Source organism: Penicillium pulvis, assembly GCF_028828015.1.
Source record: "Penicillium pulvis strain IBT 33274 chromosome Unknown contig_12_segment0_segment0, whole genome shotgun sequence".
Lineage (NCBI taxonomy): Eukaryota > Fungi > Ascomycota > Eurotiomycetes > Eurotiales > Aspergillaceae > Penicillium > Penicillium pulvis.
Genome location: NW_026643072.1, coordinates 3,170,996 through 3,187,885, shown reverse-complemented (window position 1 = coordinate 3,187,885; position 16,890 = coordinate 3,170,996). Strand labels below are relative to the sequence as shown.

At 49.0% G+C, this 16,890-nt stretch overlaps 5 protein-coding genes across 5 annotated transcripts; 2 read left to right on the top strand and 3 right to left on the bottom strand.

Moving 5' to 3' along the window:
- Window positions 1-203: 203 nt before the first annotated feature.
- N7503_002396 (kynurenine--oxoglutarate transaminase) lies at window positions 204-2,064 on the top strand (the record flags this gene model as incomplete). Its single annotated transcript, XM_057061943.1, has 9 exons — window positions 204-382; window positions 438-506; window positions 584-668; window positions 726-831; window positions 893-965; window positions 1,020-1,173; window positions 1,227-1,240; window positions 1,291-1,714; window positions 1,777-2,064. The coding sequence occupies 9 exons, from the start codon at window positions 204-206 to the stop codon at window positions 2,062-2,064; spliced, it is 1,392 nt and encodes a 463-aa protein (XP_056925905.1).
- Window positions 2,065-2,929: 865 nt separating this feature from the next.
- Window positions 2,930-5,510, bottom strand: N7503_002395 (uncharacterized protein; the record flags this gene model as incomplete). Its single annotated transcript, XM_057061942.1, has 4 exons — window positions 2,930-4,614; window positions 4,683-4,766; window positions 4,870-5,370; window positions 5,429-5,510. 4 exons carry the CDS (start codon window positions 5,508-5,510, stop codon window positions 2,930-2,932), a joined length of 2,352 nt encoding a protein of 783 aa, XP_056925904.1.
- Window positions 5,511-7,447: 1,937 nt separating this feature from the next.
- On the top strand, window positions 7,448-9,637 carry prm1 (pheromone-regulated protein PRM1; the record flags this gene model as incomplete). The annotated part of the gene is made up of 1 exon (XM_057061941.1): window positions 7,448-9,637. One exon carries the CDS (start codon window positions 7,448-7,450, stop codon window positions 9,635-9,637), a length of 2,190 nt encoding a protein of 729 aa, XP_056925903.1.
- A 316-nt stretch (window positions 9,638-9,953) lies between these two features.
- On the bottom strand, window positions 9,954-11,800 carry N7503_002393 (uncharacterized protein; the record flags this gene model as incomplete). Its single annotated transcript, XM_057061940.1, has 9 exons — window positions 9,954-10,037; window positions 10,094-10,209; window positions 10,270-10,297; window positions 10,362-10,559; window positions 10,613-10,827; window positions 10,877-11,020; window positions 11,102-11,433; window positions 11,490-11,562; window positions 11,635-11,800. The coding sequence occupies 9 exons, from the start codon at window positions 11,798-11,800 to the stop codon at window positions 9,954-9,956; spliced, it is 1,356 nt and encodes a 451-aa protein (XP_056925902.1).
- Window positions 11,801-12,426: 626 nt separating this feature from the next.
- On the bottom strand, window positions 12,427-16,683 carry N7503_002392 (putative xanthine dehydrogenase HxA; the record flags this gene model as incomplete). The annotated part of the gene is made up of 4 exons (XM_057061939.1): window positions 12,427-14,110; window positions 14,167-16,118; window positions 16,184-16,387; window positions 16,453-16,683. The coding sequence occupies 4 exons, from the start codon at window positions 16,681-16,683 to the stop codon at window positions 12,427-12,429; spliced, it is 4,071 nt and encodes a 1,356-aa protein (XP_056925901.1).
- Between the last annotated feature and the right edge of the window lie 207 nt (window positions 16,684-16,890).

Sequence of the window (16,890 nt, the reverse complement as noted above, 5' to 3'; positions counted from 1 at the left end):
GCCGTTAATAGCAAATCTATCCTATGGTTAATTGACTGCAAAGTAGATCTCAGCATTGTCGGGTGCTCCGATAAGTCCAAGTCTTATACTCCGCGGGAAGTCACCGAAGCCCGAAGACGGAGCACGCCATTGGCCATCGGTGCTGGGTGACTCCCACTCCGCAAGTACCACACTTTATTACTGATACAGCCCACCTTCCCCTCATGATTGTTGGTCGCGCCTCTCTTCTTTCCACCCTCACCCGAACCGTCTCCCCGCAGTCTCGCCTTTCCATCCTACCTCGTCTTCCTGGTTTCGGCGCAAGAACAATGTCGGCGACAGCTCCGCGGCCCGATCCCTTTCGCCCCGCAAAGAGAGTAGCGGGGCAACGACAGGATGTCTGGTATGAATTGCAGGCTCAAAGCACTGGATATGGTTTTCTGAGATTGAATCTCTAGGTCTATTGTCAACGAGGCGGCTGCCGCTTCGCCCGTCCAGCCGATCGTGAATATGGGCCAAGGCTTTTTGTGAGTACCAGTACTCCCTCCGGGAACGGGTATATACCTCCAATTGATATAGCCTAACTGGGTGTCTCTCTTAACAGTGGCTACAACCCTCCGCAGTTCGCGATTGATGCTGCAAAGGACGCGCTCGACCGAGTGGAATGCAACCAGTACTCCCCGACCAAGGTACATAGGCCCGACTTCGGACAATTCGCGACCAGAACCCAGGCTCATAATCTATAGGGTCGCCCTCGTCTCAAGAAGGCTATTGCGGACGCCTATTCGCCTTTCTTCGGCAGGACTTTGAACCCGGAAACGGAGGTCTCGATTACAACCGGAGCCAACGAGGGTGAGCTTCCGCGGTGGCAGGGATACATGGTATAAAGGCTGACAGCTCGTCAATCAACCAGGAATGCTGAGCGCCTTCATGGGCTTCATTGAACCCGGCGACGAGGTTATCGTTTTCGAGCCGTTCTTCGATCAGTGAGTGTTATTGGTTTGGGGGATGCTACACAATGTGCTGAATATCATCCACAGGTACATTAGCAATATCGAGATGCCCGGCGGCACGATTCGCTACGTTCCGCTCCACCCTCCCAAGGACGGTGCTACCAGGACATCTCCAGCTTCTGAGTGGACGATCGATTTCGAGGAGCTTGAAAACACTATCAATTCCAAGACAAGAATGATTGTCAGTACTTCCAGATGGAACAAAGGAAGTCCATATGCTAACTACTCCTCTAGGTTCTCAACTCACCGTATGAACCCTTATTCTTCGACCCGGTTATCTTTAACTAACAATACCCAGTCACAACCCTGTCGGCAAAGTGTTCTCGAAAGAGGAGCTCGAGCGCATTGGTGAACTCTGTATCAAGCACAACCTGATCATTCTGTCTGACGAAGTCTATGATCGTCTCTTCTATGTCCCTTTCACCAGAATCGCAACTCTTTCCCCCGAGCTGTATGAGCGTACCCTTACAGTGGGTTCCGCCGGCAAAGCCTTCTATGCCACTGGTTGGCGTGTTGGTTATCTCATCGGACCGGAGCATTTGATCAAGTATGTGGCTGGCGCACACACCCGCATCTGCTATAGCAGTGTTTCTCCTCTCCAGGAGGCTGCTGCTGTTGCTTTCGAGCAGGCCGACAAAGTGGGATTCTGGGATGAGAGTCGGAATGACATGAAGCAAAAAATGGAGCGCTTCTGTCAAATCTTTGATGAGCTGGGTATTCCGGTATGTGCAACTTCTCTAGTTGCAGCTGAATTTAGGTGAAGGATTTACTGATCGCAAATTAGTACTCGGATCCCGAAGGTGGATACTTCGTCTTGGCCAACATGTCCTCTGTCAAACTTCCGGCAGACTACCCATTCCCACCCCATGTCGCCAATCGCCCTCGTGATTTCAAGCTTTGCTGGTTCTTGATCCAGGAGGTTGGCGTTGCTGCGATCCCGCCCACGGAGTTCTATACTGATGCCAATACACACATCGCCGAGGACTACCTCCGATTTGCGGTATGCAAGAATGATGATGTTCTCGAGAGTGCAAAGGAAAGGTTGCGTGGTCTGAAGAAATACATCCAGTGAACAGGTTATCATAAAATAAGTCGCATATAGATTTAATCTCTGATTATTTCCAATCTGATCTACTAAAGTTTGGAGATACGATCTATGTCATCTACTCGAACAGATCTACAATCCTACATTCTACATAGGAATCTACGTTGAGCTAGGTGTTAGCTGATGCAACGGCTGGAAGAAAAGACAAAGAAGCAAAAACGCCCGGAAATGTAAGATCGCAGTCAAACGAAAAGAACGCTCACATCGCTTTTGATTGGAGTATCACGCTTGGTAGCATGCCTCTCGAATTCCCTGTTTCAACAGATGGAAATGTTGTCAACAACGTTCAGATCCGGTGCCACAAAAAAAGGAAACGCTTGACGCAAAAAAAAAAAAAAAAAACAATAGAATGTAGATAAAATAAAGAGATCGAAGCAAGCACGAAACGAACGATCATCACGCTTGCTAGTATGCCTCGCAGACTCTCTGTTAGAACAGATGGGTAGCGATGCCTACTAGATCGAGATCCACTGCCACCGGAAAATGCAAAGCGGAGCAAAAACGAATAGAATGAAGGGAAAATTGATGTAACGCAGCAAAACAGGAAAGGACGCTCAAAGTGCTTGCCAGCATGCTTCGCGAACCCCTTGGCAACAGATGGGAAACCCACTGCCACCAGAAAAGACGCGAAACGAAGCAAAAACGAAAAGAACGAAGGAAGAATAATCAAAACGCAGCAAAACCGAAAAGCACGACGCTTGGTAGCATACCTTGCAAATTCTCCGTTTCAACAAGTAGGAAGCGCTGTCGACCAGATCGAATCTCACTGCCACCAGAAAAAATGCGAAAGAACAACCTGCACGATCGTTGCGGGCGTAGTATGCGAAAATCCCTAGCGCCAGTGGGGGCCCTCATACTCCATCGGGCCGGTTCCAGCTCCATCCCAACCCTCGCCGCGACGGTAAAGAGTCCGGTCCTGCACAGGAACCCACTCACCGTATCCTTCACCTAGAATACGACCTTCGATACTCTTGCAGGTGGGGTGTGTGGTCCGATTAGCCCGCAGGAGCCAATGCTGTGCCTCCATAAATTGGCACATGTGCTCGAGACCTGAAATCACACCAAGTTCACCTAACAAATCCTTGCGTTCGGCGACGCAGGTTGGATCCTGGCAATGACGTGGAGGGAAACCGGTCCACTCGTTGAGACAGGCATGTCTGTAATGTTTCTCGACTTCCACCTCCGTCTCCAGCCATAGCTGCTCTCGTAAAATCTCGCCCAACTCATGGGTCCACTCGAACCGAGAACGGAGGTTATCACGGATCATCCTGTAAACATAGTCCACCAGGTCGTCGACATGGACAGAAGCAAGAAGGCAGACTGCGAGGCATCGGCGAAATTTGTCTTTTTCCACTGGGCTGGACCAACGAATGGCGACTAAGAGTTTCCCCGTACATCGCACATCCTCATGTCCTGCTGGTAGGCTCTTCTTGATCTGTTCAGCACGGTCACTGAAGATGAAATAATCACCTTCGGACTGAGCAGTGCTGAACCACAGCGCCTGGCGGTGACGCTCGAGAGAAGGGCTATTGTAGATAGACGGGATCATTGGGGGTCCGGCCATAACTTCATCCTGGATTGAAGAAGTTTTGACATATTGTTGGAACGAGAAATAGCCACAGACCGGCCAATGCTCCCGCACAGCTTCACGCAGGTGTTCCTTCTTGCAATATCTGATTTTTGACAGAGGTCCACAAGCAGGGCAGATACAAGATTGGCCGTCCCACTGGGCACAGATTTTCTGACATCCAGCCTTGGCACAAGGGAACCCTTCGGTGGTGAGATCCCAGAAAAATGCACCCTTTGGGATGGGAGTGTATGTCTCAGTTGCAGGTGGGATGAGTACACTTGAGTAGGGTGTTTCAGGCGGAAGGGATTTCATCGAGTACCCACTGGGCGACGCAGTGGGAGTAATTGAATAGGGTAACTCAGGCTGGATGGACGTCATAGAGTACCCACTGGATGACGGATTGGGAGTCTCACCAGAGCCGTACCGGGTGTGTCCCTCTGGCTTTGATACCACAATGACTGGAGGAACAGACTTGGCTGAGCTTGCACTGGAGGCGTTCACATCTCGTCGGCCACCAGCTTGCACAACAGTGATATTACTGCTGAGTACTTTGGATAGACCAGCCATGGAAGATGAATCACTCTCTGAGGTTCTGGCTGCTGGAACCGTGACTTTGAGATCAGGCTTCTTGGCATGTGTCCTGGTCTGCGCGTCTCGACTGGGTAGGTCAACATTGGAAATTGCCATCTCCTGCGGCGCGTCCTCGTTCGAGTGAAGATCACCTTGAGATGCTTCTTCTACTTTAGATGCCTTGTTCTTCTCCGAAGGACGAAGGCCATGTCCAATACCTCTGCTTCTGTATTTGTTCTTTTTGCGCAAATCACGACAAATGGGTCCTTCGCCTCCAGGGGTCAAAGCAGTGGGGCTAGACAAGGCACTAGAGCTCGATTCACTGTCTGATTCACAGTCATCCTCTACCTCGGGGCGATCGAAAAGTCGAGTATCCACTGTTAGAATGTTTTAGAATATGCACCGCAAGGTTATGAAAGGGAAGTATGGAAAATTGATATCCTACCTTTCTTCTGAGTGTCGACCTCATCGTCGCTCAAAGCAAGGGAAGCCCCCATAATCGACTCCCGTGCAACCTCAGGTGGCTTGTCTAAACAAGAATTAGTAAAGTGTTTGGATATGGGTGACCGAATGCTGATGGTATGCAGACGAGAAGGGATTTGGTGCAGTCAGGCTTCGAGATATCTGCTTACCTTTGGCTGCGTTGTTTGCAGACAGGTGGACGAGGAATGGGGAAGAGGACTTCGGCGAAGGAGATGGCGGTTTACTTTGTGACTGAATCTCGAAGGTTTCAGGAGAGGGGAAATCGGAAGATGTTGCTGTCGAATCAAGAAGAGGTGATTGAGGGTCGTTGTGGACCGTATCATCGGCGTGCGTATCATCGTCTTGCGTATCATCGGCGTGCATATCATCGGCGTGCGTATCATCGTCTTGCGTATCATCGTCATGCGTATCATCGACGTGCGTATTATCATCATGGATGGCCTGAACGGTGCGGCTATCGGGATTGGCAAGGGCATTCCTACCACGACGGCGGCGTCCTATCAAATACGCCTTCTTCTTGTTGTATTGCTTTCTTCTCTCTTTCTGAAGCTGATGCTTCCTGCGGTTCTCTGCATGAACTTTGTGCCTGCTAGCTGACGAGCTGGCCGGTGACCGGACGAGCTCTGATCTATGGCTCTCTGTGTTTTGCTCTTCAATATAATGTTAATATACTGTATATGTGGAACCCATGTTAAGAGGCGGCCATACCTTCAATAGTCACAGACTCGCCAGCCAACGCCGCAGTTCCCGCGACCACCGCCGCGTAGGTGGCTTTTTCGGTAATCTTCATTTTCTCGTTTAGTATTCTTTGCTTCCCTAAGGCATTACTGCCTCACATTATAACGGGCAAACAATCCTGATGCAGCTGGGTGGAGTGCATAACAATCTTTTCAAGCGCGTATCCGACGCGTAAAACTGACGGAAGGGAGGTTATTTGGGGCGATTCGAGGGATTGGGGACTGGCAAGTTACAAAATAAACGATCCGCGTTTTCACGCCGTTTCACGCCGTTTCACGCCGATTCCGTAGCGCGGTTTATCCCAGCGTAATTTTCATTGCACTTTATACCTCTTGCTGCACCCCAGTGCAATTATGTAGAATTATTGAAAACTCCTTTTCTCTGTTCTGCCTGTGCTTCAATATGCCCTCCATAGGTAGTGAGGCTTACCAAAGATGTCCAGCTTGCACCGCACCAGCGGTCTTTGACCATTGTTATATCTCACTGTTTTTGAGTCAACCCACAAAGAAACCACGACTTCCTAATCACTTACGCCAGCTCAATACATATCAATGACCTTTCAGGACTCTATCACTCCCAACGCCAATGCTTAAAATGTCCCATGATTTCAAAGGCTCAGAATAGAGTAATTCATAAACACTCCGGTCAGACACTACTGATTCTACAGCATATACAAGCTCAAACTTCTTAATCGAGATAGCTCTTTTCATTTGAAATCGCTCTAATTTCAGATGTGACATTATTATAATACCGCATAGCGTATATACGCGAGTCTGTGCCTTATGCTAGGCTACCTTCAACTTAGAAATGTAGTAAAGAACTTGATTTAAGGCACAGCTTGTGGAATTCATTCCATGTGTCTGTGTATGGAGCACTACGTGACTACTATCTATTCTATTTTAGCTTCGCATTCCTCGATAGGAACTCTGGAAAGCAGCATTCAACTCGTGGTCGTTTTATGTCGACCATTCAAGTAGGGTAGACTGGTACACGTGATTGATGGGCCGTCGAGTCACGTGTATCATCCCTAATGATTCACCGTGGCTCGACTGGTGAGCTTATTTCTGCATATTATTAACACTATATGTCTTTGGAACATTTCAAATATCTACTCCACATCGGAGGTCCGGTGAAATGCTGTTACTATGCTGCTAAAATGGGTTTAGGGGCCTCATGGTAAGGTGTAAGAAGCACCTTCAGGCTTCCAACGTGTCACCTACTGGCTGCAGCTGCTCCAGGTCACTACGCAAGATTCTAAACGAGAAGAAGTCACGATCAGTAAATCTAAAACAGATTGCTACTGCCTATCCACATGATTTCAGTCGCATTAATGCCATGGCGGGTGTCTTGTTCGAGCCACGGTGCCTAACGATCAGATGATTGGCTGGCGGCGACGGGCGCTAACCGCCCATGGGGCTATATTTGGATCCATCAGCGGTCTTTACAAGGACAGGAGTCGTTTACGCGCTTTGTTAGTAGATGAAACAAACAACAGTAGTCATTTTTATAATTACGATCTCCTTTGTTTCCACGGGCAGGTGACTCACTCTGAATGGTTGTTTCATGGGTTGCCAGGGTCGCTACCTGCTTCCGATGGGCGGCTTCTTTGTAGATCGTGTTAGCGCCAGAATGCTAAAAAAGATCTTCCAAGGTTCTTCAGGCTGCTCTTATCCGCAAGCTATATGTAGTCCTGCATGCGCCTTTATTTTTTGTCTTCCCGATTTCGCTCTGTTCCAAGGTACCCCGGGTTACTCGTCTCATTGAATATTTCTCCTCATTCACTACTCGTCGCCGGTCGATTCAACATGCTTATTGAATAAGCTCTTTAATCCATTCACCCGATATAATCCATTTCTTTGTTGTCTTTAATTATTCTCATCCTATTCTCGACTGTCTCCATCTTGACACCCCTGAAGTATTCTCCGATATCTGCTTAGCAATAACTTCTTCCTCAAAGCAGAGGACGCCAGTCACAACAAACCTACTACAATGGTTTTCGGAAAGTCCACACGATCAATATTTCCACTGCTTCCACCATACGGTGCACACAATCCGGCAGATGGTCGGATTATTCCATCTCATCCAGATGGCCTCACACCCTATCTCGGCCTAAGAGCCCGGTTATCACAAGTATGGATCAATCGCTGGACGATTTTGATTCTGCTTGTACTTGTTCGACTTCTTTTAGCCATCGGTAACATACGGAGCGACATGGCCAGTGCCAAACGCGAAGCGCTCTCTGCATGCACCTCGGTTGAGTCCATGGGCAGTGCTATGGCGTCGATGCCCCATTACCTCGCAGGGGGAGTTAATGAGATGGTAGCCGCTGGCGTTACTGACGCAGTCAGCGGCTTGAATAGCATGTTAGATCTCGTCATCACCGCCGCTGAAGAAATCATCATTTTCGTCCTCAAGATGATGTACCAAACCTACCTCTGTCTGATCACCCTGGCTGTACGAGGTGTGGTCGAGGCAGCAACGGTGCTGATCGAGGATGTTATTGATGGAGTGAACAAAACTATCAAGGCCGTGGAGTCTGATATCACAGGCGTCGTTGAGACATTTGAGAAAGCTCTCAACGACGTGACATCATTGATCAATGATCTAGGCGCTTCTATCCCAACCCTCAATCTCAACAGTTCTCTCGCCGAGTTGAACGATTGGTCCATTCCTTCATCCGTCGACACGAGCATTAGCAAGCTCAATAACTCGATCCCCAGCTTTACTACCGTTGAAAACTTTACCGAGAATTTGATCAAGGAGCCTTTCGAGTATGTCAAGCAACAACTAAACCTCACCTTGGGCAGCTACACTTTCGACAGCTCCGTACTCACTGTCCCCGCCAAGAAGTCACTGACGTTTTGCAACGACAACGATGGAATCAACAGCTTCTTTGACGGAGTGACCGATGTTGCCATTACCGCCCGCAAGATCTTCATTATCGTCTGTATCGTCGCGGCTGTCTTGGCTTGCATTCCTTCGGCATACCAAGAAATCCGACGCTGGCGTCAAATGAAGGAACGTGCACAACTTGTCCGGAAAGAAGCCCATGACCCCATGGACGTTGTTTACATTGTCTCTCGGCCATACACCGCCGCCGCCGGTATCAAGGCCGCAAGTCGATTCAGCAACAGCCGGCGACAAATCATCGTCCGGTGGGCTGTTGCATATGCAACCTCACTACCAGCACTCTTTGTTCTCGCCCTTGCAATTGCCTCCCTACTGGCATGCCTGTTCCAATGGATTATCCTCCACGAAATCTCAAAAGAAATCCCAGCGCTCAGTGCCGAAGTTGGTGAGTATGCCGAGAAAGTAGTCTCAGCCTTGCAAAACGCCTCAACAGAGTGGGCGGATGATGCGAACGGATACATTACCAACTTCGACAACGAAATCAATAACAATGTTCTGGGATGGGTAAACACGACCACTACCGCAGTCAACACTACCCTCAACGACTTCGTTGACAAAGTCACCGTCGTCCTCAACGATACATTCGGAGACACAATACTCCAAGATCCAATCCAAGAAGTTTTCAACTGTCTGATTGGCCTCAAAATTGCCAGCTTCGAGAAGGGCCTAACCTGGGTCTCGGACAATGCTCACGTCAACTTTCCTCTCTTCTCAGACGATGTCTTCTCGAAGGGCGCAAACGAGAGTATCGCGAACGACTCTTCCGACGACAGCTTCCTCTCTGATGCAGGCGATGAAACATCCAACAAGATCACTGAGGTCGTTGACGAAGCTATCCACGCGCTCAAAGAGGCTCTCCGCCAGGAGACAATCATCGCAACGGGCATCTTCCTCGTTTGGGTAGTTATCGTTATGATGGGCGTCCTTCGTGCAATGTTCCTGTGGTGGGGCCGTGATCGGAATCGCGGCGATGGGGGTGGTCATGCTATGGACCCCGTGCCTAATAACCCCCCGCCACCGCTTGATTCTCGCGGGTTCACTGATGTGCCCCTGACAGCTATACCAAAGGCTGCTTCGGGTGGCGCGCCTCCGGCTCCGATGTATGAAGCTAGTGCGGCGAGGGCTGTGCCTGCACAAAATGACCCGTTTCATGATGTTAACGCGTATCCTGATGAGAAACTTGGATTCGCGGGCCAGAGGACTTTGCAGGTTGACACCTCCGCTAGTGTGCGAAAGAGTAATTGCGTGGAATATGACGTGAAGGGTTAGGTGTGAGGGATGACTATTGCATAGCCTTGGAGTATATTTACATTCACAGGAGTTTTCTGCTATTCTTCTCTCTTTTCCTTTGTTTCCCAAAATTTTAGATATTAGCGATCAGTCTTTACTCCAATCAAAACTACAATATGATTTCTTGATTCATCTGTTCCAATATGTATCTGATTAACTAATGATCTTAAAGATCATCATCGTGGTGGTAATGCATTTCAAAGTCGCTATATACATCCGTCATCTATGCGTAAAGCCAAAAGGATATGCCAAACTTTTTTACATCCTATCATAAAAAGATAGGTAGTCTAGGAGCTTACACGTCGTTAGCACAAGACCAGCTCTGGGAGCTTGAATCGTTGTGAATCGTGACGCCAGACACCCAAAGACCCAGGCCACACTGAATGATCAGTTAGTAGCTGATCCCTTGTATTAAATATGGGGAAATGAACTTACAATAGCCAAGGCACAACCGAAGACGCCGACATTGATGATAGTCAGGCATGTCTTCTTCCAGTTCTTGAAGTACTGGCCCTTGTTCATGTGGAACCAGAAAACAGCAGGGAGACCGACTATCCAGGACGTTAGCATTTGAAGTAGCAGGAAAGGGAGATTGAATTGTGAACACGTACAGCTGAACCAACTTCCGAAAAGAGCACTCTGTATAGGTAGAGTTTTTGGTTAGCAACAGGACTCATGTGAGGTGAGACTTCGAAATACATACGATAAGACTCAACAGGTCGTTGAACACGGGAATCGATTCCGCGACAACCCAAGAGACAACCCAAACGCCGATGCAGATAGCAACCCAGGTTCCAACGGAGAGGAAGCTACGGCTGTGCATCTTGTCGGAACCACGGAACATGCGCACATAGATGTACTTGCAGGCGACGTGGCCCAAGACGACACCGGAGAGGATGACCTTCATTTTATTAGCATGAGATGAAGATGGTGTAGGAATATAATCAAACTCACAGTAGGGATAGCAAGACCCCAAGCAATCTTGCTCATCACGGGACTCAGGGACAAAATAGCAGGCGACTGAACGTTGGGACCGACATAGCGATAGATGATGAGAGCACTGATCAGGTAAAGAACAGTGTCGATAATCTGAAGCATGGCAAGAGACTTGTAGAAAGTGCGCGGATCCTCGGTCTCAGACATGAAACCGAAGTATGCAACGTGGGCAACTAGATGGATTGTCAGCGAATTGCCACAGATTTAGGAGTTTCAACGCACGGTAGGCGAAAATAATGTTGGTCACGGCCAAGAAGCCCTCCTTGAATCCAACATCAGTAGTGGATTGGATCGGAATATGACCCTTGCTCTCAACACCGGCGGCGATCATGGTCACCATGACGGCAATAAAGACACTCGCAAAAGCTGTGAAGGGGTTAGTTCAAGGACATTTTTGGATTGACCAGATGACGGAGCGCCATTAGTGCTCTAGGAATTTGAACATACAAACAACGGACATCATATAGACCTTGTCCATGGTACGGGGCAAGGCGCCAAGGAAACAGATGATCAGACCGACGACACCAAAGACCAGGGTGCAAGTGCCGTGGTTGGTGAGCACGTTCATCAAGATATTAAAAGTGAGAATGTTGCTCGCCATGAGGAAAATCAGCAGCAGCAGCTGGCCGATTCCGAGCAATTCACGTCCAAAGCGGCCCATCAAGAGCTCGCCGGCATCACCCATACTGTGAATGTGAGGGTGACGAAGCTTGAACTGTCCAATCTCATAACCTGTGTACCAAGACAGAGCAGAGATGAAGACAATCATGACAGCAGCACTGCATACATATTAGCCCATGCATCCTCTATATAAAAGATGAGTCAAAAAACATACGGGCCCATTCCGAGCGTGGCCACAGCAGAAGGCAGCGAAAGAATACCCACAGAGACATTCTCAGCAATCATGACTAGAGCACTGGTCAGAACACGTAGATATTTGAGATATCATTGATATCCACAACAATTGGAGGTGAACTCACGCATGCCACAGTGCCACCACTTCATAGTCCGATACTGAACCTCAGCATTCTCCTCATTGCCAAAGGGTTCCAAGTCCTTTGCATCAAAGGGCTTCTCCTCCTCATCAGGGAAAGGTCCCTCAATCACTCTCTTCCCCTCGACATCGTAACGCTCCTCATGAGTCATGACGGGCAAAATTGAAGATCTGAGTTTTTCCGTACAGCGGCCCTTCTCCGGATATAGAAGTTCTCTATAGATCGAATTCCGCGAGAATAGAAGCCCAAAACTCAGCAAACCCCTCAGCAATTGACAAGAACTATGCCAGCATCCGTTAGAGAATAATTCTATCCAAGAGAATTAATTTTACCCCAGTCAAGCCAAGAGAAAATTCTGAATGCGCTCCGGGGCACGATGTGGAGCCTTCATATTTTCTGCCGCTTGTTACTGGGCTGCGGAGCGTGTTACGATCGTCACTTGTCCGAACCCGGCGCATTTTTGGGTCTCGGGTTTGCCGACGGGCTCGGGAAACTCAACATCGGCACGCTATTCAACGGGCTTGCGTGGATTTACACAATCCGCTCGTTTTATTGGTCTTGCAAGATTCTGTAGACAGTTAGTATTCTACGGGAATAAAATGGTGATCTGTTCTTTTTTACGTTTTTCCCCCTACATCGCGACAGAACTTCAAACGGAAAACAAGAACAATTGGCCGCGGGAAAACTACAAATGCAATCTGTCCATTCTCTTCCAAGTCCATGACTCAAGCTATGTTGGTATAGGTAATGTCGTACATTCCGAACATAATGATCTTACTAGATAGCAACAAAGAAGCTCTGCTCGCCCTCCTTTGGCTGAACTCGGGCGCGCTCAATGATGGGGTCCGCACAGCTGACCCGAATACGCTCGGGCGTAGCAGGGCTCCGCAAGCTCAGTACTTCCTTGACACCCCACTGTTCCCGAGCGGCCTTCAACGCGTCACGGATAGCGAAGAACACAGCACTTCCCATGAAAAGGGGCGGTTCGCCAATACCACGCGAGCGCTGGATCGTGCGCAAGTTTTCCCACTCGACATCCTTGAGCAGGCTGACATTGAAGATTTGAGGTATATCACGGAAACCGGGGATCTTGTAATTACCAGGTCCACGGGTAAAGATCTGTCCTGATGCGCGGTGCCAAAGACTTTCTTCTGTGGTGAAGAGACCCTGGCCTTGGACATAGGCACCTTCGATCTGACCATAGTCGATGGACGGGTTGATTGTACGGCCGACGTCCATTTTGATGTCAGCGCGTAGAGGTGTCCAATCACCCGTCAAGGTGTCAATCTGGACTTCGGCAGCGGTGACACCTTGGGTGAAGTAGAAGAACATTTGACCGGAGTTCTCACCCCATACGTAGCCAATGTCAGGAGTTCGGTAGTATCCTTGCGCGGAGAGATTGACACGGTCAAAGTATGCTGTGTGCGCAAGTTCCTTCATTGTCGCATTTGGCATCTTCTCACGGTAAGGCTTAAGCCGTTCGTTGAGTTGCTCGCAAGCATTGAAGATGGCGTAGCCGTTAAGATCGGAACTAGCCGACGCGGCGGTCGATGATGTGTTGGGAACGGTATTTGTAGCTGTCTCAGAGATGAAGACGCTGTCCTGTGGCACTTTGAGAGCCTCGGCAGCAATCATGACCATCTTCGTGTGAAGGCCTTGTCCCATTTCAACACCACCGTGGGCCACAAGAACACTACCATCGTGATAAATGTGTACCAAGGCACCCGCCTGGTTCAAGAACAGGGCTGTAAAGGAGATACCAAACTTTGTTGGTACAATAGCCATTCCACGCTTGGACCACTTGTGCTCTTTGTTGTATTTTGTGACTGCCTTCCGTCGCTCGTTGTAGTTGCTCTCTTCCAGGACCTGGTTATACATCAACGGAATATGCCAATCCTTGAGTGGTTGGTGGAAATGAGTGGTTTCATCAGGTTGATACATGTTGAGAGCTCGAAGATCCTCTGCAGGGATGTTCAGATGGTCTGCAATCTCTGAAATATAGCTTTCGGCGAAGAAAAGACCCTGTGGGCCACCAAAGCCGCGGAACGCAGTGTTCGAGACAGTGTTTGTTTTACAAATCCGACCTCGCACGTTGACGTTGGGGATCTTGTACACGCCGTCAATATGTGATAGACTTCGTTCAACAACAGCGCCAGAAAGATCCTGTGTATGACCACCATTGGCGTAAACGTCTGCATCAAGAGCCAAGAGCTTTCCCTCTTTCGTGACTCCCACCTTCCACTTGCACATGAATGGGTGACGTTGGCCAGAAGTTAGGATATCTTCGTCTCGATTAAGCATACAGCGTACCGGTCGCTTCAGCTTTGCGGCTGCAGTGGCACAAATTCCAGCTAGCTGGATGGATCGCGTTTCTTTGCCACCAAAGCCACCTCCAAGGCGCTTGACACGGGAGACAATCTTGTTCGCAGCCACACCAGTCACCTGGGCGATGTATGTTTGCCTGCCATGGCAATTAGTATCATCATAGATCAACCAAATTTTGTTTCAGCAACTTACGTCTCTGTTGGGTTCTGTGTACCACTCCAAACTTCCATTTCACCATCCTCTGGCTTCCAAACACAGAGACATGCCTGGGTTTCAAGATAAAAGTGCTCCTGGCCACCCATTCGCGAAACACCTTCGAAGACATGATCGGCCTGCTTGAAAGCCTCTTCTGTATCACCACACTTGATGTAGCGGTAATGGCCAAAGAAAGACTCCGCCTCAATTGCCTCTTCGATAGTAAGGATGACAGGTAAGTCCTCATACTCCACCTTGACAGCCCGCATACCAGCCTCCGCAATCTTGGCACTCGTGGCCAAAATGACACCGATTGGCTGACCAGCCGTATTTACTTTGTCAACGGCAAAGAACTGCTCATCAGAAACAGGCGCACCCCACCAGTTAGCTTCAGGATTCGGTAAGTCTCGGTGATCGACATAATCAACGACACCCGGGATGTCCAGTGCTGCCGCGTAGTCCACACTAATGATTTTAGCATGGGCCTTGGTAGATAAGACCATACAGCCAAACAGTTCATTCTGCTGTACTGGAATATCATCGGTGTACTGCGCCTCGCCAGTAGCCTGTTTGAGTGCCGAAACATGCGGAGTTGCCTTGCCAAGAATAGTTTGCTGGTACTTCACAGACGCCTCGTGATCTTTCTCTCCTGTAGAGATGGCTCTTTCAATCTCAGCCACCACATCAGGGTCAAGATCGGAAGACTTCACTTCGAGGCCGGACAGGATATCATGGTAGAATCGATAGAAAAAGCCCATTGCTAGTGATTTTCGGTAAGTCGCCATACCACCAGGGACTCCAAAGGGAAGATTAAAGTCAATTTCCAAGGCACTCATCACAGCTTCCAGTGTTGCAGGATCGGTGAATTTCTTGCCAATCAACGCAGCCTCGGCATTCTTTGCAGACACTGTTAACGGCGCCATGCCACCGAAGACAAGGTTGCAACTGATCACATCGTTGGTTTCAGATAACGAAACTCGCTGTGCAGATGTGACAATAGCAATATCATCATCCTTGCGCTTCGCTTGCTTGTAAGCGCGGAAATGTTCACCTTTCTCGGTGGCAACAGGAATTCGAAGGCTGGAAATGATAGCGTCTTGGGGTAGAGCTGTTTTACGATAGCCCACGAAGAATTCTGTCATAGGGATTTCTTGCTCTCCCGAAAGTGATTTGGCAACAAGAGTGGTGTTTGTGGCGACGAGGCACGGATTCAAGTCTGCGATGGGGGATGCGGTTGCCAGATTTCCAGCCGGGGACGCGACATTCCGGATTTGCCGCCCAGCAAAATAGTGTAGTTGTTTCTTGATCGCCTTGAAAGGCTGGGCTCGAACAGCTCCATAACGTTTGATTGCCTCTTCGCAGACAGACTCTAGGTCTGTCAATGAGATATTGGCACCAATTTCAAGGTAATCATCGTGGAAAGAATACTGCTTCAGCTCGGGAATATCACCCAGATAAACTGACGCGGCGTAATTCATGGCCTTGAACTTGATCTCGATCTGAGTTTCTGTGCTTCCACCAATCAATTTGGAATCCGGGTGGATACTTTTGATTTGCAACAGCTGCTCGACTGTTACTGGTCGGTACCACTTCTTCCTCTTGTTTCCATATACCAAGGGTCGAAATTCGTGTTTTCTCAGCGCCGATGGGAAGATCAGCTCTGTATCCGGGCTGTAAGCCTTGAAGTCTGGAGCCGGGAATTTTGGCTCCGGCTTTTCCTCGTCAGTGGTTGAAGTTGACCCCTTACAACAGCCACCAGCGCCCTTTTCCATGCAGCAACCAGAACCTCCATTGGCACTCGCTTTACCACAGTTGTTGCGAGAGTTAAAACTCTGCGCGGCGTCAAGGATGGGTCTGTAACCGGTACAGCGGCACAGGTTTCCATCAAAAGCCTCTTCGACCGCATGTTCATCAGGAGTAGGATCGTTACGGAGCAAGGCATACAGACTCTGCGTGTTGTTAGTAACGTGGTCTTTGGTTAAGACATTGCGGTAGGAGGCCACTAATAACGTACCATTATAATTCCCGGAGTACAAAACCCACATTGACTGCCATTTGCAACGGCTATCCGTTGCTGGACCGCATGGGGATTGTCCACATTTCCAATTCCTTCAATAGTAATGACGTGTTTTCCATCGATGCTGACCAGAGGGGCAAGACAAGCGTTGACGGAGGCGTGATATATTTTCTTTGTGGTAGGGTTGATATGCGAGACCACCTGAAAACCAGTCATGTGTTCTTAGCAAGTTATACATAATCATGATCATATATCGAGAAACATACCACTGTGCAAGCGCCACAGCCTCCCTCGGCACAACCAAGTTTCGTTCCGGTCAAACCGATACCTCTCAGGTATTCCAGCAGCGTCACTTCAGGGTTAACGTCGTCGACGGCGACCTTAGTGCCGTTAAGATAAAACCGGATTGTATCATCCCAGTCGTCGGTAAGCTGTGCCAGCGAGGTCACCTTCTCGACAGCAACCTCAGTATCTGCCTCCAAGATGCCTGGCGCCATTGCGACAAATCAAGGGGAGAAGGAGCAGAATAAGACAAAAGTAAGTCACGGCTTCAAATGTTCATGCATATGCTCTATATATCTGAGGATCCGCAAAGACCTTCCTAATGATGGCAATGAAGGTAAATCATATATCCAGTGAGAGGGGCAAATAGTGCGGGCGAGATGAGTTATCTTCACCCGATAGGGAACCCCACCCGAGCTCCA